Genomic DNA, 22228 nt, shown 5'->3' with positions numbered 1-22228 from the left:
ATATGTGGGATTTATTTACGTTGCTCTGATTAGTCGTGCTAGTGCAACTTCTGTGATCAGGAAGTCGAACATGTCGGTTCTCTCCATGCTGGAAGTCCTACTTTTGTTTAGAAACAAACAAAATGTGAAGAGATTGGTCTAAACGTGGTGGGATATTTTTCAGTGTTTTGTAAATAAAAGTTTTACTGTTGACTACTATTTATAAAGGCACAGTGAAGTTGACTAGATGGCTGAGGAATCCAAAACGTGTTAGAACTAGTGGCGAGAGGTCTATCGTAGGCTATGCTAGCTATCAAGTTGAAGTCTTCGGTAAAACTAAACCAACATTTATCTTCGTCTTGGAATTGCCTTTTGTCCTTATCTCTTATTTCCCATGGTAAGTTTGCTGGTCGTTTAGTTTACGCATCCTTTAAGAGGGCTTTAGTGTTGCTAATTTATGGATGTTTTAAGTTTTAACGAATATTTTTGTTTCAATCTATTTGCTTGTTCTATGACTATGCAAGGTGACATTTAAGTTTCGTATTTTTTTCTAGACAGCCATGTTGAACGTCGGACAAATTTGGAAATGGCTGCCAATATCTTATTAGCTGCCATAATTAGTTGATCCCATGCACGCTCGTTATTTCTTTTGTCCGTTTTAAAATGAGATACTGAGTAGGATGCAAATGGTCCACTAAGCAACTGGAAAATGTCAACTCCAAAACTTTATTTCAACCTTCCTTGGGGATCATATGTGACTAATACAGTACAAGGAACTTACAGATCAGGTTTTGCTACATTGACGCAGGCTACATTGACGCAGGCCTTTTCAGAAGTAAAAAAAAACATAAAAAGGTTTACATCTCCAGGTGTTGTATGCTATGTGATTCCAGAGCAACAGACCGTTACTTTACGTTTACATCCAAATCACATGGGTTTTCAAACATTTCGGAAACATGCAGTTCAAGGCCTACTGGGGTATTGAGCACAGTAGTTTTCACTAGGCAGGTGATGGGAATAGACCTTCTTTAGTGTCAATATTACTGTAAATAGAAGACAGTCATGTTACTTATTGTTTTTATATATTACATTTTTTTTATTGCAGACTGAACTAGTTAAGGTCTGCAAAGAGCTTGTAAGCATTTCACTATTGTTTCGCACTGTAAATTTCATTTGGATGATTTCACCTGTCAGCCTTTAAATTAAGATGGAGATATGCAGCTATGCTGATTAAACATTGTACTGCCAACCACAAATGATATAATGGGAAAGGTGTTACTGCCGCTAATGTGCAGTTGAAGAGAGAGCTTTTCAGGCTGAATCTCTGGCGGTGTTGGACAGGAGGCTCAACCTCCATGGCAGCTGCAGACAGTGGAGCTAGACTAGGATAAGAGCCGAGAGACCAATAACTGCAGTTGGAAGTTGTGGTTAAAGTCAGATCCCAACAGCAACCTCAGTGTCCTTAAGTCAGTCCATCCTGTTTCTTGCTTCTCTGCTGGGTATTAGATGCATTCTATGGTCTGGTAAAGACCGCTTCAGGAGTCCATCAGTGGCTCCTATGAAGGGAGGAAGCAGTGTTGACGTCTGCCCAAATAACATGCTACTAGGTTAAACACGGAACACTTAAACCTGATAAGTATGTTATGAATCAGAGTTTAGGAATGCTAGTCCTACCGTTTGATGGTCCAGGCCGTTGTGGTCGCGACGGGTGTGTGTGTGTGTGAGGCTGGCAGAGAGGAAGAGCAGCACACATACTCCCAGGAGGCAGATACTCACCTGGATCAGATGCCTACCCGCCAGACCCAGTTCCTTCTGCGGAGTTACGCACAGGATTAGATGGACTGACCTGGAACAGTGTGCTTGTACTCGTTTCCTGGACTGTGCATATAGTAGGTAACTGGCTGAGTATTTATTTTTATTGGTGTTAGCATGGCAGTGAGTAGGTTAGTGCGAGTGATTCTCAAAGAGTTTGACGTGTCTGAAGAAAGTGATAAAAAATGATGCAGCGGCAAAAAGCCACTCTTTTGGAGATGTGTAGATTTTAGGAATGTCTATTCATTTAAATGTTTGCCAGATTTGTGTAAATTGTTGCAGTCATTACCAAAATGCGCCTGGATGAAATGTTATTTTACTAAACACCACAGGAAATAATAAAAAACGGTGGTCTAGTTTTAGATTTCATTAAATATACTTTTATGGATTAAGAGTGTCTGGACATGTCTGATTAAGGAACACAATCAAGTTCCGATAAAAACTCCAATTAGTTTATCAACACATTTGATAAAGATGAGCAAAAATACTTCAAAATTACCACAGGTAATGAGAATGATTGAAGAAAGACTAAACACAGACAACTATCCCAGATAAGAAAAAATCTCCAGAAGGTAAGTTTGTCAGTTACTACCGCAAATCACTTCACTGGTGGTACTACACTGAAAGGTTCAAACAACTAGTCTGGTCGGTGGGTCATTTTTCTGCAGCATTTGTTGTCCGTCATACTGACCCTTTCAAAATAATTTTGTTGGACTGCCAGTGGTGTTTTTATCTGTAAAAAATAGGTGGGGCACAAACCATTTCAAAATGTAGGATATATACCAGTAAAGCTATGAAAAAAAAAACCTCTTGCTACTGATGTGTTTATTTAACACATCAACAAGCAGCGTGGCTCCACTAAACACTTAACGACTGAGCGGCTTGCTTCTACCAGGTGTTGTAGTAAACATACTGGAGAGAGAGACCTTGTGTAATTGCTCTCCTTCTCTCTCTCACATGTAAAATTACCACTGTCACATTTACAAACCTAAATTAGGAATGCAACCAAGCTCAGAACCAATGTGCCTACAGGGCCATACGCAAACAGCAATGAGCTCAACACCACTGAAGGCCACTTTTTAGGGATACAGATCCATTCTATGACAACCTTAATTGATAAACATGGACACACTGACACTCATCACCATCTATATCAATCGATCCAGCACAAAAATATGACCAATGCACAGACCAGAACCACAAAGGCAGGATGATAAAATATGCTTTCACTCGCCAAGGCCGAGGGCTCACTTGAAGAGAGGTGGCACGGCGGTTCTTCCTCTGGGCAAACACTTCCATTACTTTGGGAATTAAGTTATGCAGCTGCCGAATCAGCTGGCTTTCGATGGACAACATGGCCAATGCGTTGAGTCGCGGCTGTCCCATGGTATTGTGAGTGAAGATTTTTACCCTCTTCTAGGTGGAAAAGTACCTCTCTGACTTGGATGTCGTCATAGGTGTTGTTATGATCATTTTCAGCAGAGCGAAGGTCTCAGGAAAAGCCTCCTCTAGGTTGTTGTCATGGATGGATCTTAACAGAGACAGGGCCGTCTTACCAGTGTGAAGCTCAGTGTGACGGTACAGTGGTCAGCACAGACTTCAACTTTTCCTTGTTTCCTAGAAGCCATAGTTTCACCGCACAGTCAAGCTCAGATGTAATGAATGACAGAACAAATTGTGGGAAGAGTGAGCTGTCAACCAGCTTGGCAGCAATCAGGTGGTCACTTTGTGAAAACCTCTGCTCCACCTGGGAGATGACTATGTCGCATGCCTCCTTCATCACCGGCGCTGTGTTGGTTACTCGTCGGCCTGGCTCGTCTGTTCCATTGTAAACGGTGGCAGCCCATTCATCAGTTTGCTTCCGCATTTTCTGGACATTCTCCTTGAAACGGGTGAGCGCACTGCTAATCCCAGATGCATTGATGCTCCGTTTTTGCAGAGTGATGAAAAAAACATCAATTTCTGGCATAAGGAAGAAAAAAGATTCCAGCAGCTGCAGAAAGGCTCAGTCGCAGAGTATTTTTGACAGGCTGTATGCCTCACAGGCCTCATCCCATTCTGGTTCTGTGCGTATGTCCTCCATACACAGGAGCAGCGCAGCGCGGTTTCCCCAAACTGCATTGACAGTTTTTAAAGTTCTACTTTTAAAGTTCCATCGTACAGCGGGTGGCCGTGGAATGTGTCTCTGTGTTGCCTCAGCAAGTGCCGCAACACATTTTGGAGCACCAGAGAAAAAGGTGGCAAAAGCAGTTAAATCTGCAAAAAACACCTTCAGGATGATCATCCTTGCTGAACAAAGTTGCTGTAAGATCAGGTTCAGCTGTTGAGCACAGCAGTGAACAAACTGGGCATGTCTCTTTCATTAGCATCTGTACCCCTCTGATGTTTCCACTCATTACAGCCATCATAAGTCTGAGCAATCAGTTTTTCTCCCAGCTTCAGTGGTTCCAGCACACCCCTGATGCTATTAGAGAGGTCGAGTCTAGTTTTATCTTTGACTTCCACAAACTCTAAAAACCTCTGTCACTGTATTGTCAGGCAACATGTATCGCAAAATAACCACCATTTGTGATATACAGGAGACATCAGTTGTCTCATCTGCCTGTATGGCAACAAATGATGACCTCCCTATACACTTCATACATACAGTCTAACAGTTTGTTTTGTATAGTGCTGGATGTCCCTTTGAAGATGGGCTGATCATAGTGCCTCTGAAGTGCAGAGCAGAGCAGTTTCACATTTTCCACACAGTTTAATAAATGTTATAATCCGACTGAGAACGTACCTGTTTTCCTCCACCTGTTTGTTATGCTGCTCAATGGAGCGCCTGTATGCACTATCAACTTGGGCTGCGACATTTACCCTTCCAAGTAATTCAGCAGGGCATGCAAAGGTCAGGAAAGGTGTACTGCCGCGTTTCCTTAATGGGAGATGCAAGCATTCTGGGGGTGGAATATTTTGCGCAACATTGGCCACGGACTCTACACATTACCACATATAGCTCTCGTCAGTTCAGACTGTGAGTCTGTCCCTATGGTTCCCGGAGTGTGTCCGTCTGCTCAGCGAACCTCCTTGGCATTAGCCGGTCCTGCAGAACTTGCTGTCACATCGTGCACCCACAGACCCAAGACACACTGGTGGGTCTGGCTGCAGAGTGGGTCTCCCCACTCAGCAGCCAGTGTGATAGTTAGTCCAAAATTCATATTTTTCTCAAAGTCCACTTACCAAATGATATTCCTGAATACACAGAAATTTTTTCAAACAATCCATTTATTCAGCTGTGTCCCAGTCTATAATTAGCATTACTAGCATTGTCCAAATTCATGTATGGAAAGGGTTTGTACCTTTATCACAAAGCTGCATCAGAGCAGCTTATCCTGGCCTGATCCGTTTTCTCTCTGGCTCTTTTTTTTGGAGGTTTACCCTGGCCTCTCACAATTCTATAAACTTGTCAATAAGGTTTCTGGTCTGACAAATCTAAAAGGAACTGTTTGCTCGGCCTAAATGCGAAGCATTAAAATAGGCGTGAACTGAGCTTGAACAGTTTTGTACTGAATAAAAAGCTCAAATAATTACTTCCAAAAGGTTCTGCCACTAAGAATAAACTCAGGTGTAAGACCTAATCCAAGTATGATATTTTTCTTTTGTATTTTTTAATATATGAAAGACTAAATAATTAAACATTTCCAGCACTGGCACAATGAAATGTGAAAATACTGACATAGAGATGATGTTTAATTGCCAATTTGATTACCCCCTGATACCCAACCAAATTCTGTAACACTCCAACTGTTGTCCTTTGATTCTTCCTTGTTTCCAAAACCATCTTTGTGACAGCGGATGGGGGCAAAATGCCTAGCATGCTCTACCATGCAGGTTCACCACTGTTTCACAGGTTTTAATAATTGGCCTAATTGTGGTATGTTGAATGGTGGTCTGAATATGAGTTTGAGGGTTAAGAGCGGGCAAGAGGGCAGCTCCAGGCTCTGCAGTTGTTAATGCAAACACTGTGACTCAGCCACAGTGACACAGAAACAGAGAAAAAGACAAGGTAGATGAAAGGTGGAAAGGCCGCTGAGGACTTGACCTGTCTGAGACCACAACTCCAAAACCGCCACCAGGAGGCTACCACAGAGACAACGACACCACCCCGTCACAGCGGTTTGTTTTCAATAGATGAATTCTCCCTCGTGTCCTCCCATACCACTTCTTGCTTTAATAAAAACACCCACTAGGGCCTTGCATACTTGCTCAGTGTCCTTTGTGTCTCTCCTCATTACAGTAGTCTTATATACCAAGTGAAACAAGATGTTATGTAAAAAGTTGAATTCCTTAACACTGATTGGAATGTTTAGGTAAATGCTTAGGGGTGGCAAAAATTCACACCTACCTGAAGGAACAATATATTAATTTACTTTAAAAATACAATTTGAGCAGTTAGAATTGTATAAAAAACAAATTATTTTTACAGTAAGGACTCATTAGTGACATTTTAAATTTGGTCATCTTGATCAAATGTGGCAATTATTTTGGAGGTGACTGCCTTGAATACTCAAACACACCACTGGGCCTCATCACCCAAATTAACAAAATAGCTAAAACTAGGGGAAAGTATAATGATCATATTTTTATAATAGGGAAGTAGTGTAATTTATTTTATAGATTAATTTGGACTTATGTTGCGGTAATGGGAATGTTAATGTGTACCTGTGGGACTTTGTATGTACGGTATACCTGTGTAAGCATGGCTGTAAGTGTGGAATCCGGTGTGTACTGCAGAATGTAGCAGGACTCTGACATTGGTGGCTTCAGGCTGCTTGTGTCTGTTGCAACTGCTTTGACAGGATAGGATGTCCCTTCACTAGCAGAGCACACAGGTGGCCTTCTGGAAATGGTATACACAGATATGCTTTAGTGAGGACAGCAAACACATAGACACTCCAGAAGAGATAAGGCAGACGTGACTGTCGGCTAAAAGGCATACTTGCCACCCAGACAACACAGCTGTTTGAAACAAGGGACTGCAATTATGCATGTAAGAGTGGGTATGTACATTTGACTCACAGGGTCAGTGGTAGGATGTGTGTAGGTGCACTGATGGTAAGGCAGGTGTGCAAGTTGCCTTCCACAGGTTGAGAAGAGAACATCAGTGTAACGTTTACAGTCTCATTACCTGGGGAGACATATTTTCCACTTTTACTGCTGCTAATTATTTTTAAATGACACAGACTGGACCTACGTATTATTATTATTATGAAGCATGGTTTCAGCATATAAAACTAACATACCGGAACATTAAATGAATAGAAGCCTGAAACTGACCTGTGAGGCCCAGCTGACTGGCCAGTAACATTGCACGGAGGTGGACGTTGCTCATAGACTGGCTGTCTGAGCTGTGCATCACAGCCAGCGGTACCGAGAGGGACAAATGGGTGATAGATGGAGGACTCTGGGTGGAATTGTATGCTGTTCCACCTAACTCCTCTTGCCCAAATGTAGTAGAGGAGACCATCTCCACCCCCACACCATTGGCTTTTGCACACAACTGGAGGTGGGCTAATGAGGACAGGAAGTGGTTCCAGTCCTTGAAAGAAAAGATGCATTTTCATGTGTCTGCAGTCATCTAACCCTACTGGGATTTTTTGTACATGTATTGAGCAGACAGCTGAGGCCAGAGGCACTAAAGGTTTTGCTCAGAACTCCTATTGCTATATTTGTTTGAATAAAAGTGTAGAATGTTTGCAAAAAGGAGCCTTTAATTTTAAATGGATCATTTACACACTAGGAATGGGTTAGCCAGTTCCATACCCACTAACATAGTGATGCTAATGCTGTTCTCTGTCTCATTGTGTTTGTATCAAAGTTGGTCAAGTAATGTCGGAGTGTGTAAACTATATTGTACCTGTGGTGTGTCTGGGTTGGGCAGTCGGTGTGTATGTGTGTATGACCCGAAGCTTAGGAAGGTGAGTGCAAGGGTCAGCACACACAAGAAAAAGATGACTCCCGGAGGGTGCTCGTAAACATACTCCTTTAGATTAGCGATAGGATGCCAGGAACCCATCACCTGTGAAACTACATAGAGACCCACACCTGTATCACAAATATGTATGGTCCAAGATTCAGCCAAATAACATACAATACCTGTCTCGTTAGCTACACAGTCAAGACATAAGTGGTGGTGTAGTAGGTTTAATCCAAAATCAAGAATTGAACTGTCTCTGCACGTTACTTCCATTCTTGTCAAACTAAGATAATGAGCGGACTTAACCAGCCAAAGTACAACTTTAGCATCTATACTTTTCTTGATAAGAGAAGTACCTAGATGTAGTGAAACAGTTCTGCGCTAGTATCCACAGCTAAACGATATTATCAGGAAACGTTAACCAGCTAGCAAACTGTTAAAAAAAAGCTAACTAAATCACTACAATTAATCTTTCAACTACCTTAATAAAACCAGTTCACTCGATATCTAGAAGTATTTCTTCTGATTTTATTGGCGGATCACAACTGGCAGTGCATACAACACCATGTACATTTACTGTTGTATGCACTGGCCTCGCTGATAATCTATATTATCTTGTCTATCATGTGTTTTGTTCATACTAAATGAAGGCCAATTAAATTAAGCCCTACAAATCTTAATAACCCAAGTCATATGTAGCCTCAATAAACCTAACAACCAAACGCATAGTCTTTCCTACAATAACAAAACATGTTTACCAAAAAGACATGCCTGTGCAAAGCTTCGCAATTCAGTTCCAAAGAAGTAATATTGAGTTACATTTCTAACCTACCTTGAAAATCTGCGTCTTGTGAGCAACATTAAAGAAACACCTCCGGGTCACGAAAATTAGGACATTTTCAAAATAAAAGAGACCAATGTATTACAATGTATCTCCTAAACATTTCCTACAATACAATCAGTCAGAAACAATTGCAAATATCCAGTGCCCCTTGATATGTTTTTGTATATAATCACTCTATAGAGTCTCCTGAACATTTCCTACAATACATTCACTGCGGTGTATAGAACAGGTTTTTCTGTACAGGGCAATATGTATTTCATATCCCTTGAGTTACATTGTGGCCAATAGGATGTAGGATGGGTGGAGTAAAATACCAGCAACAATTGCAAATCCACAGTGTCCCCTAATTATTAATTTTTTTGCATATAATTACTATATCCACTTTCCTGAACATTTCCTACAATACCTTTCTACAATATAGACTAAGCAAAGTGGCACAATCAATACGTTTATTATTATTATTAAAATCGCGTTTTACCGTGGACCTTTATTTTGAATACAAAAATCCTGAAAACCGGAAGTCTTATTGTTGCCAGCATGACAACTTGAAAACTTGTCTATCTATTTATTAATAGCGTCATGACAGCAACACAAAAAGTACTTCCGGGTCATGCAATTTCGGTGCTTTCAGAATCAAGGACCTTACCATGACAGGACCTTCAGTGGTTCACATTTGGAAGCCAGTGGTTACATAGTTGTGTCCTGGTCAAGGGAAAGTCTTCCATCTGTGTCAGCTGGGAGCTTTCGCAACATCGAGGTTGTTTGTGTGTGTTTGTGTACATATATATATATATACATACACATATACTTGTCTATTTAAAAATGATTTGACATGCTTACAGTTAAACCTCCGTAGTTTGTTGGCGAGTCCGTAGTCAGTCCTTACTAGGACATTTCCTGTAACATAATCTGATCTCACAAAGCTAGTGATAATCAGTTTCTCACATATATGCAGCCTGAGACTGCCACTCTAGAAGTTATTGGTCGTTACGTGAAACGGAAGAGTGTTACAACTAAACCAACATGCAATCTGTTGCCCAACACTAACATACAATGATACAACATTGTATTATTTTGAGTCAAATGGTCTAACACTATATCTTAAAAAGCACACTCATTTTCATAACCTCAGAAGTAAGATGCAAAAGTTTTGTCCATATACATTTTTATTTCAGTGTTTTTATCATTATTAACCCATTCTTACATCAGCAGCTGGAATTTAAGACAAATCCTTAAACACAAAAAAGCAAGCAAAAAGAAATTGAAGTACAGCAGCTAGAAAGAAAATCACTAGTAAGGTTGGAACCTAGAAAGGAGTTGGAATGAGGGCTGGCAAGTTTACATAACCCTATCCCTTTTTGGTACTTTTGAACTAGAGCCATGGAATAAACAACAGATTGTTTTATTGCGCTTTCTGTTCCTGCAGCAAATAGGTCTAATATTATTTTCTAATTTTTATGCATTGTTTTCCCAAAACCTATTTTTAGAGTTTGGCCAATGTGGTCGCTGCATGACGGTGTTTGGAAAACATGTTGCTCCCCATTGACAACATACTGTACAAGAAATTATTTGAAATAAATACTAGAAAAATGTAATGTCTGGAGTAAGTTTATAATGCATTTGCATAACACTACACCATTCTATGGCAAACACATTAATATCCCCATTAATATTACATGGGGAATGTTTTAACAGCAATTGGTGGTGTGTATTATACATATGGTATGTATGCATGCATGCATGCATGTATGCAATATGTGGAAGAAAAACATTTTCTTAAACGTATTGTATAAAAAGGAAAATAATTTATACATGCTAATTAATACAGCTTAAAACAAAAACATTTGATTTGAATGACTTAGAGTTGATAGAAAAAAGGAAATGTAATAGCAGCAAAATAGAATACTTAAAAATACTTATAATGCACTTAAAATGCAGGCTGCTTAATTTAAAAACAAAACCAATAATTCAAATATCAGAATGAACATAAAAAAACTATACAATCACAGAGACATTTATGGGCATCTTCCCAAACAAGACAAACATTATGAACAAATTCTCCATCCAAAGTACAGTTTCTTTGCCCAAATTTAAATTGTGCAGCTTTTTCTATTTTTAAATATATCTAGTCTAAAACCGGCACTTTAGAAGCTGTTAGTCATGAGGGTGTTGGACCAGCTAACCACCATAAGCAATGGATTGGGGCCAATGGATTGTTATACATTCAATGTCAACAGTTAGATTCCCTTAACTAAATATTAATAATACCGTTTACACAGCAGAGTTACTTACTGTTATAATTGTCCCTTTAGAAACTACCATTCAGTTACCTCTCCCACACTGACGGTGTGTTAAATGATGGCTCAGGAAATGGGCAAACATTACTTGGAACACATTGTAGAAATGATTACTCTGTGTTTTAGTGCATTTAATGCCTTTGGTACATTGCCTGTATGCATGTGGCTTTAGGGCCTTGGTTTTGTGCTGCATTGGCATAGAAACTTGGGAGGACAATTTTTACTTATATTTGAAATGATTACATATAAAAACATCTCCAATCAGTGTAGAGAGACAGGCAGGAAGAGTCCAATACGACTAGCCAACCATTAACCTTCGGGCCATAGAACTGCATGGGATATATAGGGCCCCAAAACCAAAGTGAGGCAATATCCACATTTATAAAAACAGGTTACTCTACAGTATAGGGGGAGATTCATGTGAAAATATATTGGAACTGGGAAAAGGATGCATTTTATTCCTCCCACAACCACCCCTTTCCCCAACCACCCCTTCCCCCAACACAGGCTGACCAAGGTAGGCGAATTAGGTAGACCAGGTGACTTGGACAGGTTGGAATGCCCATTTGTCAGGGTGTCCCATGTGCATCAGGTCTGGGTAGGGAGAGGAACTCCATTGGAAGACCGGTACCTGGTCCCACGTAGGTCCACTCACGGCCAGGAACCCAAACTCACGCCACTGCCCGTAAGACGTCACCTACACACACACACACACACACACACACACACACACGTTTGTATGGCTATCCTCATGGGGACCAGAAAATAGAAATTGCATGCTCCCTTGCCCTAATCTTAACCCTAACCTCAATAAAGTACAATTTATGTCTAAACTTTACCTAGATGTAATGCCTAACCTTAACCAACAACACGTGGACCTTAAAGAAACCCAAATTCTAACTCTAAAATGAATTGTAAGTTTGACCCTAAACCCTGAGCCGGAAATTTACTTTTGCCTCATGGGGACCGGCTAAAGGTCACCATGAGTCAAATGTTACTACACTCATTGGGACATTTGGTCACACACACACACACACACACACACACAAGCAAGTTACAGCAACCGAACAGTCTAACCTTCATATCTATTCCTCCGTGTGATCTTTGCTTTAGCGCTCCAAAGGGATAAGTTCCGTTAGCCGGGTTGAGGTCAGACCGAGCTGAGATGGTGTTCTCTCCGTTACCAGGTGGATCGCAGCCCTCACAACGAGACAACGGGTCCTGCTTAAAGTTATTAAACCTACAGAGAGCGGAGGAAGGTGTGGAAGGGATGTTCATACAAAGGTTATACAATGTAAGTAAGCATATTCAGTTGTACAGGCCTATACGCAGTTCAATCTTTCTCACTCCAGTGACCCGTGTTTCAAACGTCGGAACAGAAGAGCGTACCTCATAAGGCGAACCATGGAGTCCATGTCTGTGACATGTGATTGGTTTCTTTTGAATATTTGGGCTCGAGGGTTCATGTCTATAGAGAATACAGGACCAAACTGTTCAACGAGTTCTCGATAGCCGCTGGCATTAAACACCTCCTCATAGAACCTACACACAGACGCACAGAGTGTGTCAGATACTCATTAGATACACTAGATCTGAACAAACACGAGAGACTGATGTGAGTAAGTTATATATTTGTGGTCATTGGTACTTACGGGATATTGTAACTGGACCAGTAGCTTTTCTGCAGCAGCTGCTGTGTTTTATCAGTGTGAACAACTAACCCACTAAACAGAAGAGAAGCACAAACACAAACACGCTTATTGCTGATAGATAAATAGCCAGTCCCACACTGTAGTAAGCAAATTTCAAACAGCCAACATTGTGCCCTAGTATACATATCTCAGTGTGTGCTTAAGCTAGAGACTTCCTGTCTAATATTACTATCTATATACTGTTCCTACATGGGTCCTGAAACGTCAACTCAAACTACTGAAAAGCTTGGCAGAAATCACAAATGAAGTGTAAAGATTAAGTGGTTGTTAGTGGTGTGCGTAAGCACTTGTATATGTTCTTACGGGATCTGCTCCAGTACAGTAAACAATTGCTCCTTAGTCTCGGTCATCCCCGGGGTAAAATGCTTGTAGTCCACGATCATCCACTGGTTATTATACCTATCACACACACATAAATGTTAGATCTACAAATTAGGAAATGCAATTACTTCAAAAGGATACATTCTACATGTTCTGAGGGCATGTATTTATGGTGTTATTGATGAGATACTAGTCAGTTTTCTACTGGATCTACTGTAACTTCCCTCTTATGTACAAACCTGATTCCAAAAGAGTTGGGACACTGTACAAATTGTGAGTAAAAAAGGAATGGAATAATTTACAAATCTCAAATTTATATTTAATTCGCAATAGAATATAGATAACATTGAATGTTGAAAGTGAGACATTTTGTAATGTCAAGCCAAATATTGGCTCATTTTGGATTTCATGAGAGCTACACATTCCAAAAAAGTTGGGACAGGTAGCAATAAGAGGCCGGAAAAGTTAAATGTACAGATAAGGAACAGCTGGAGGACCAATTTGCAACTTATTATGTCAATTGGCAACATGACTGGGTATAAAAAGAGCCTCTCAGAGTGGCAGTGTCTCTCAGAAGTCAAGATGGGCAGAGGATCACCAATTCCCCCAATGCTGCGGCAAAAAATAGTGGAGCATTATCAGAAAGGAGTTTTTAGAGAAAAATTGCAAAGAGTTTGAAGTAATCATCATTTACAGTGCATAATATCATCCAAAGATTCAGAGAATCTGGAACAATCTCTGTGCGTAAGGGTCAAGGCCGGAAAACCATACTGGATGCCCGTGATCTTCGGGCCCTCAGACGGCACTGCATCACATACAGGAATGATACTGTAATGGAAATCACAACATGGGCTCAGGAATACTTCCAGAAAACATTGTCGGTGAACACAATCCACCGTGCCATACGCTGTTGCCGGCTAAAACTCTATAGGTCAAAAAAGAAGCTGTATCTAAACAGGATCCAGAAGCGCAGGCGTTTTCTCTGGGCCAAGGATCATTTAAATTGGACTGTGGAAAAGTGTTCTGTGGTCCTACGAATCAAAATGTGAAGTTGTTATCAGCGCTCAGTTCAGAAGCCTGCATCTCTGATGCTATGGGGTTGCATGAGTGCGTGTGGCATGGGCAGCCTACACATCTGGAAAGGCACCATCAATGCTGACAGTTCTATCCAAGTTCTAGAACAACATATGCTCCCATCCAGACGTCTTCTCTTTCAGGGAAGACCTTGCATTTTCCAACACGACAATGCCAGACCACATACTGCATCAATTACAATATCATGGCTGCATAGAAGAAGGATCCGGGTACTGAAATGGCCAGCCTGCAGTCCAGATCTTTCACCCATAGAAAACATTTGGCACATCATAAAGAGGAAGGTGCGACAAAGAAGACCTAAGACAGTTGAGCAACTAGAAGCCTGTATTAGACAGGAATGGGACAACATTCCTATTCATAAACTTGAGCAACTTGTCTCCTCAGTCCCCAGACGTTTGCAGTCTGTTATAAAAAGAAGAGGGGATGCTACAGTGGTAAACATGGCCTTGTCCCAACTTTTTTGAGATGTGTTGATGCCATGAAATTTAAAATCATATACTTTTCCCTTAGAGTGATACATTTTCTCAGTTTAAACATTTGATATGTCATCTATGTTGTATTCTGAATAAAATATTGAAATTTGAAACTTCCACATCATTGCATTCTGTTTTTATTCACAATTGTACAGTGTCCCAACTTTTTTGGAATCGGGTTTGTACTAAGGTTTTGAAAGACAGACGTTATGTAGATATGCTAGAGACTGTGGCTGATGAAAATAAACATTTCAGAGACTGAGATAAGCCGTCAATGACAGGGAAAACAGCCACAACTCTAATCCTGAACCACCTTTGATCTGTGGGAGCTTTGACCCGAGTTGGTCACAACGATAATCAGATTTGTCTTTACAGCGCTCCTACAAGTAGTGGTGTGTTTGTGTCAAAAAAGATAACTCAGCACTTCAGAGAAACTGCTTCATCAGCTGACATAACCATGTCCCACTCATGTGATATTTCATGTGATATTATATTTTGTCTATCCTTCATATAGTCTCTCTTCCTCTCCTAATGTCCTTTAAATAAATGCCAGCACTGGTCTGACAGGACTGGGGGAGGGTATTAAAATGATGGACAGCCACAGGTCAGTGAGAGTCAACAGAAAAAAGGGGAAATGTGCACAAGAGTCTGGTGTAGCAGTCTAAACTCCTGATGGCAGACCACACACGCCTCCGGGCGATGTGGTTTCAATCCCCTGCTTAGCTGACTGTTTGTGCCCAGTCCTGTCAATAAAATACACACAAAAATCTATATAGAAAAGAATAATATAAGGGAGGAAATGTCACCCAGAGGTTCTGCAGAGACTCACGTGCCACTGTTGTGTTTGCTGAAAATCTCTGCCCACTCCTTGCCGTTTGCAGCCAGCCTGTTGGCTACGATGTTCCTTAACCACTCCATTACTGCTCCAGTTGGTTGAACAAACTTCCATAGAGAGGGGTTACTGTTGCCAATAGTGGTCTCCATGGTTACCTAAAGAGAGAGCTCTTTTAAAAAAAAGTTAACTACACACAAGATACAAGTTATGTCCAGACATTATACATCACTCTCACCAGTCCACTGCTAAGGATGTAGAAGTCATCCCCAGAGTAAATTGACCCCGGGTAGGAGGAGAACGCTTGGGTTCCACCAGGGATTGGATCACTGTCTAAATAAAACAGAACACAGACCTCAAACTTAATATAAAACTCTGACCTGAATACAGCCAACTCATATTTTGACTTTCCTAGTGTTCACAAGCCAAATTATTAGGGTAAGAGTTTTTATCTTCGAGGGTTTATTAGGAGACTGGGAAGAATTACTCCACGTACCTCCAAGAACAACTCAAGGCAAGTATTATTTAATTTGTAATTAATTTTGGGTGAATTAACCATTTAAGTTATCTTTATAAATGTTTTGGGGTCAAAGTTTACCTGTAGGAGAGAGATGGTAGGAAAACATGTACTTCTTTAAGATGCGCAGCATGGACTGGTAGTTGCTCCAGGTATCATGTGACACCAGCAAATCTTTGTTTCCAGGCAACAGCTTAATAAAGGCAGAGCAGGATCCAGAACCCAGCGTTCGTGATCGGCTTGATTTGTTTAAGGCACCCTCAAGATCCTCTACGTCTCCTCCCATTTGGAAAAGTCTGAATGGCCAGAGAGAAATAGAGTTTCGGTCAAAGCTGTATGTAATTAACCTAATAGATTTCCACATTGGAACTCCTTGCATTGGTTCCAAGATGGGTACTTCAGGTTAATTAAAACAGGAGTGCCCAAAGAGAGCCTCTTCTGCAGTGAACTCTAACCCATAAATCATAGAGGTGAAAGCCATTACTCACAGGAAGCCAAAGGGGTTGAATGTGAAAGGGCCTGTGGGAAACGAAAGCTGATTGTTATAACCGTCCTCTAGGCCTTTCAGCTGTAGCAATGCCAACTGCACCTGAGAGAGAAGTCAAAACAGGAGAAGTCCTTTGCTATGATGGCCTTTTCAGTTACCAAGTCATTTTTGAACAAGCAACTTCACAGTGAGTTATTTCCTGACAAAACATGAGAAGGAATTTGGTGCTACAGCACACTGGCTGACCCAGCCAATACCTGGTGCCAATAGGGACAGTTGGGATGGTCCTCAATTTGCTGACTGACCCACTCCAGATTTGTGTTGATGTAATCTTTTAGTCTCTGGCAGAAACCTGACTCAAATGTTAACGGACCGCAGTATCCCATCAGAGTGTTCATCCAGTGCTTATAGATCAGCTGAGGCACAAACACACAAACAAGTCAGGGATGAAAAAACCTTTCCAGCAGGCGTTGAAGGTTAAGGGTGGTAGGATGAAGTGACAGTCTTTACCTGAGAGGTGAGATCAGCCTCCACCGCGCCGGCAGCGTACGCCTGAATGCTGTCATTATAGCGCCCACTAGTGGTCACTTCGAGATATGCCCAGCTAGGGAACAGAAAACTTGGTAAACACATCCTCATAACCACATTTGTTTTAGGTTATGATTTATATAGGGAAGGCCAGGCCCTTCTACCAATGAACAATAAATTGTTCATTGTTAAAAAAAAAATTATTGAATGACTCAGTCTTTCACAAGTCATTTTAATCCAAGCAGATGCTCAGTTGTACTATTCAGTTGTGACTCATTAAATATATTTTTACCGCCACCAGTTATCAGTCCTAAACTTAAATTTTCTCTTCTCGATTGTTCCCTAGAGAACAACCCATTGCCGCTACGTGGACTTAGCCTACACATTATTTTGCAATCTTAACAGAAAATATAACATACGTTGCACAGTGTAAATAAACGCTAAAATGTAATGTCTCAAAACAATGAATAAGTAATTTCCAGAAACGCACTTTGCCACTCTATTCCCCTCATCATTACCTGATAACAAAATGCTTTTCACCCTGTCCAGCGGTCGATTTCATCACATACAATGTATTTTTCCTATATAAACAAGAAACCAGATAATCATAGTTCAGCCGGCCGGCAATAGAAAGTGTGGATGATGGCTGCCCTCTCAAGATTCTAACCTAGGTCAGCCACGTGAAAGGCTCGGTCTTTAACCACAACACCACAGAGCTGACAATTTGCCAGGTGTAAGTATAGCATATTGACATTATAAAATGTTGTCATGCATTAACATCACGTCAAGTTTGAATATTTCTTTAGCTACCATTAACCATCGTGTTAAACTGAGTAACATTTCTTATGAAGTTTACCTCCACCACAAATAGTATCTATGAATTGTATGACTTTTGCCACTGGCTGTTTTAAAATCTTATTAGCCACTGATATAGTTAACAATCAAGTCATGTCCGCTCCAATGTTGTTCTTGTCTGTTCGTTTTTACATACTAGATGGTTAACTATATGGCCTTCTAAATGTAAATGATGGCTTTTATTGTGATATGCTTCCAGCATAATATCCTGCTGCTACAATAACGCTAATGAAGCCCCGTTTGGCCATCACTACAGTCAAGGGCGGAAATCGCGGGGGGGTCGGGACCCCCCCTTTCTGAGGGTTGTCCCCCCCTAAAATATAATTAAAATAGGTGTATTGTAAATAATATAATGGTATATACTTAAAATAATTGTGTAAGTAGTAAAACAATACAAATGCAAACGGGGCAACAACAAAAAAAGTTTTAAACATTTTGAGTCCCCCCTGCTTTGCCTCAAAGTGTTTTGGTCCCTTTACCTCAGTCACCACCGACACACACACAGTCGGTGCCGGGAGAAAACAAAGTTTTCAGTAGTTGTGAAACCTCAGTAAGTCCAGGCTATTTTATTCACAATTATACATCGGATGAAGTGATGAAGTTCATCGGATATTTTCTCTCTAATATAGATGATGCTGAGTCATTGATAAATCATCTCAAAAAAATATTATTGTGTAAATTAACTTGTGTAACTTAACTAACAGTTACCTACCAATGTAATATTGTCACCAATGTATTCTGCTTTGTTAGCAATTATAACGTTACTCTCTTGTTTTATAGTAGTTTAGGTTGTTTAATAACGTAGCATAGCCTATCACACACACAAATACACACAGTACGGGTGGTTCTCAAAGCGTGAGGCGCGCCCCACTGGTGGGGAATAGAGACGTGACAGGTGGAGCGCGGCAAACGAGAGGAAATTTTCCTTTTTATGCCTTTATATCTTTATCCAGACGCTTTGCTGGTAAAGCAGTGGACCATTACAGGGCAGAGTTCTTTAAAGTGTTGGATTGTGTGGATGTTCAGTTTGGTGACCGTTTCAATCAAGACAGTTTAAAGCCTCTGCAAAACTTAGAGAGTGTCCTTCTGACTGGGGTGTTAACTGAATCAATAGTTGAGTACCCTGATTTGCATAGAGGTTCTCTCTCAGTACAGTTGCCCCTCTTTCGCCAGAAATACCCCTGTAGCAGCAGTGGAGAGGCAGCAGAGGTCCTCAGGGGAATGCCAGTGGAGGTACGGGGGTTGTTTGACCAAGTTGAGGTCCTTGTCAGAATTTTGTTGGTGGTGCCAGTGTCCTCATGTGAAGCTGAGAGGAGCTTCAGTGCATTGCGTAGACTGAAGACGTGGCTAAGGGCTCCAATGGGCCAAGACAGACTTAACAGCCTGTTAGTCTGCAATGTGCACAAAGACAGGCTGGACAGTCTTAACATAAATAAGATATGCCAAGAGTTTGTGGGGCCCAGTGATACCAGGAAAAATACATTTGGTACTTTTGTTTAGTACCTATCCTGTCATGCAAGTTTGATTTAAATTACAGCTATTTTTATATTTTTATAGCAGTGAGTGACTATAACCTAATAGTTTTATTTGTTACAAAATCATTTTGTTTCTTTTATATGGGGACACTTCTTTTATATTTTCACAATATTTACGTATTAACATTTTCATTACTTTGTTTTTCATTACTTATCTTTTTAACTTAGCTTTTTGTTCATTCCTTTGTTCAAGAGTAGGCTATTTGTTCATTGACATAGTAATTTATTTTTATTGTGTCTTTTATGTCTACTGTATACTGATCTCACTTTACAGTTGTGTGAGGTTCTAGAGTGTAGTCATGCCTTAATTTTGCCATAGGCATGCTAAAAGAGTTTATATATGTGTTTTAATTATAAATGTGAAGCAACAACGTTGCTATTAAATGTGCTATATAAATAAATTAAAGTTGAAGTTAAGTTCAAATTCCATTGTAGTTCGGTGGCTTGATTGTGTTAACAACTACAAACAACTTCAAAAACAAAATTGGTTTTGAATAATGTTTTGGTCTATTTAGCCAGCTTTTTCATTGAACCAGAAAGAAACTTTGAGAAGAAGGATAATGGAACCGTCTCCATGCTACACTAATAATAGAAGTAAGGCTTTCCTCTCTGTACACATAGGCTATCCTAATTGTGCCTGTATTATTGGTGTCCCCTTCAAAACTTGCTCTTGAAAATTTTTAAGTTTATTGTCCCCCCCAACAGTTAGATGAAATTTTCGCCCATGACTACAGTAACGTTTAATTTCAGGTTTCCCGTAGCTACAGACGTTTGTGGCCAGCACAGTGTTTGTCTATTCCGAACAAATCATATTTTACCACTGGGCGTTTTAACAGCTAATTGGCCATTCGTGGACGATATTGAGTATCTATCAAGGTGACGATATAAGTGATTTTTTTGTCAAGTGAAAAGACGACAGAATCGTGTAGGCAGCAACGTGTTTGTCTTTCCCGAAAAAATACTTATATCAACCAGAACTGTTTTATTTTAGGCTTCCTATTACGTAGCTACATAATGTTACAGCCAGCAAAGTTTGTGACTGTCCTGAACCCCAGGAAACCGAGGTAAAGTTGGTTTTATATTCAGAGATTCAACAGAGAGAGTTTCAACAGGGACTCGAAGTAAACAAATATTCTCCAATAGGCTGCACAACTTTTACAACCTTAAAATTAATCGAATAGTACACCTACATTTAATAAACATTTTCAAAACAAAACAAAAAACAGTTTAATTGCAATACCTTTTTAACATATCATAGACACTTCTTTCCAAGTTCATAATATTCTACCCTAGGGTGGACAACTTTTACAACCTTTGATTTGATCCATAAATCACAACTAGAATCTTCAAAATTTCGCTAACTTTGAAAAACGCAGGTTTTATTGCAATAACATTTTCAAAAAGTTTCATAGAAACTTAAAAATATTCACCAGTAAGATGTTTTTTTTTTACAACCTTTAAATTGATCGAAATAGTACACCTAACATTACACATTTTCAAACTTCGAATAATACAGTTTAATTGCAATAACTTTTTACGATATTATCATAGAACCTTTATCATAGAAAGTTGAAAATGTGTATTAAATTTAAGTGTACTATTTCGATCCATTTAAAGGTTGTAAACTTTACCTCAGTCATCATGTGTGTTGACCACTACGCTATTTAACAAGGGGCAATCAGTCAGGGACGGACGGACTCAGTAAGAGACATTCACTCTTCTAGGCCGGCTCCGCTTACGGGGTCCAGCAAGAAGGCCCGATATATCACAAACCCAATAGAACAGGAACCAATAACAAAAAAGCATTTTTAGGCATGGACTGCTCTTCTCCCCATGGGTACGCCAATGGTGCTGTCTGAACTACAGTACTAAATCATATTTCCCTCAAACGTTAATGCTCTGGACCAGAGCTAGAACATTACTTAATTTACCCGGAGTTCTCGATGTCGTCAGTGAAGTTCCCCCACGCAACATAATCGTCACGAAATCCTTCCTGCAATGACAGTTGCCCAGTATCTTTATCCAGAAATGCAGAATTAATCTCTGCCCGAACAGATGTCCATGTTAAATACAACAAACACAAAAACACAGCCATCATCGCTGTTGTGAGCTGGTGCGAGCGTCTGTCTGTCATCTCTAACGTTACGGATCATGTGACCACAGCAGACTCGGGTTTTCAAAATAAATGTCCCACCCACGTAGTTAAGTGATTGGGCAACGGAGAATGACATAGGTTCTAGTGCTGAAAGATCTCTTTCAGCATCAACTTCGCGATTGAAGGAATTCGCAATTTAATGTTATCAACAGGATAGGACTTTGAACATCACTGGCTGAGGTGTCCCAAAGCTGAGTTTGCGGAAAGTATGTAGCTACCGATTTTTCATGAGCATGGAATCCCATAAAGCACAGTTTTTAGCTGGCACAATTTCACATAAAATACTTGATATATCTGCTGGACTGATCATGATGCATCTACTATCAATCTCTATGGTTAACGCACAGTCATTCAACTAATTCCAGGGAACGTCTTGTCTGCAGGTCTTCAAGCCTGTAGTAAATTGAATAATTAAGGTTACTAAGTGTTTTTTTACGAACTCCTTATAACTGGGAGTCCAGACCTTGGACACCAGTTCAAGGGGGAAACAAACCCTTAAAAAATATCTGAGAAGGTATTCCACCTAATCATTCTTAGTGCCCAAGAACCAAATAAAGTCATAGCATTACATTTTAAAATACCCCCCCCCCCCCCTTCAATATGAATGTTTCATCTTAAGTGTGAATTTTCTGTCAAGTGGTCATATTTTCCCCCAAGAGAAGATATATATTTGATTCAACTGAGTGAAAAGCTGGATCTTGTCTACCCTTCCCACCCGCTGGTTAAGGATGTCATGCTGCTATCGAGTGCCTGGTACAGCACGTACCTGGCTCAAATCAAAGACCTACACAAACACTCACAACCATTCTCCCTCAAGTGTAAGT

At 40.3% G+C, this 22228-nt stretch overlaps 2 protein-coding genes across 3 annotated transcripts; both read right to left on the bottom strand.

Moving 5' to 3' along the window:
- Window positions 1–689: 689 nt before the first annotated feature.
- zgc:158398 (TMEM219 domain-containing protein) lies at window positions 690–8626 on the bottom strand. Of its 2 annotated transcripts, none has more exons than XM_010896358.3 (7): window positions 8586–8626; window positions 7694–7863; window positions 7114–7375; window positions 6856–6964; window positions 6526–6676; window positions 1654–1791; window positions 690–1535 (listed from the first exon to the last, which is right to left on the bottom strand). In XM_010896358.3, the coding sequence occupies exons 2-7, from the start codon at window positions 7850–7852 to the stop codon at window positions 1515–1517; spliced, it is 840 nt and encodes a 279-aa protein (XP_010894660.1). In that variant the 5' UTR covers window positions 7853–7863; window positions 8586–8626; the 3' UTR covers window positions 690–1514. The 2 variants fall into 2 exon arrangements, with proteins under 2 accessions (XP_010894660.1, XP_010894661.1); XM_010896359.3 differs by lacking the exon at window positions 8586–8626 and adding an exon at window positions 8525–8580.
- A 1563-nt stretch (window positions 8627–10189) lies between these two features.
- plbd2 (phospholipase B domain containing 2) lies at window positions 10190–21406 on the bottom strand. Its single transcript, XM_029124827.2, has 12 exons — window positions 21181–21406; window positions 16842–16935; window positions 16589–16747; window positions 16333–16433; window positions 15926–16140; window positions 15566–15660; window positions 15325–15485; window positions 12910–13005; window positions 12547–12618; window positions 12284–12436; window positions 11972–12134; window positions 10190–11591 (listed from the first exon to the last, which is right to left on the bottom strand). The coding sequence occupies exons 1-12, from the start codon at window positions 21381–21383 to the stop codon at window positions 11421–11423; spliced, it is 1683 nt and encodes a 560-aa protein (XP_028980660.2). The 5' UTR covers window positions 21384–21406; the 3' UTR covers window positions 10190–11420.
- Between the last annotated feature and the right edge of the window lie 822 nt (window positions 21407–22228).

The sequence above is a fragment of the Esox lucius genome, chromosome 13, assembly GCF_011004845.1.
Source record: "Esox lucius isolate fEsoLuc1 chromosome 13, fEsoLuc1.pri, whole genome shotgun sequence".
NCBI classification, from domain to species: domain Eukaryota; kingdom Metazoa; phylum Chordata; class Actinopteri; order Esociformes; family Esocidae; genus Esox; species Esox lucius.
This window is presented reverse-complemented; position numbering and strand designations above follow the sequence as displayed.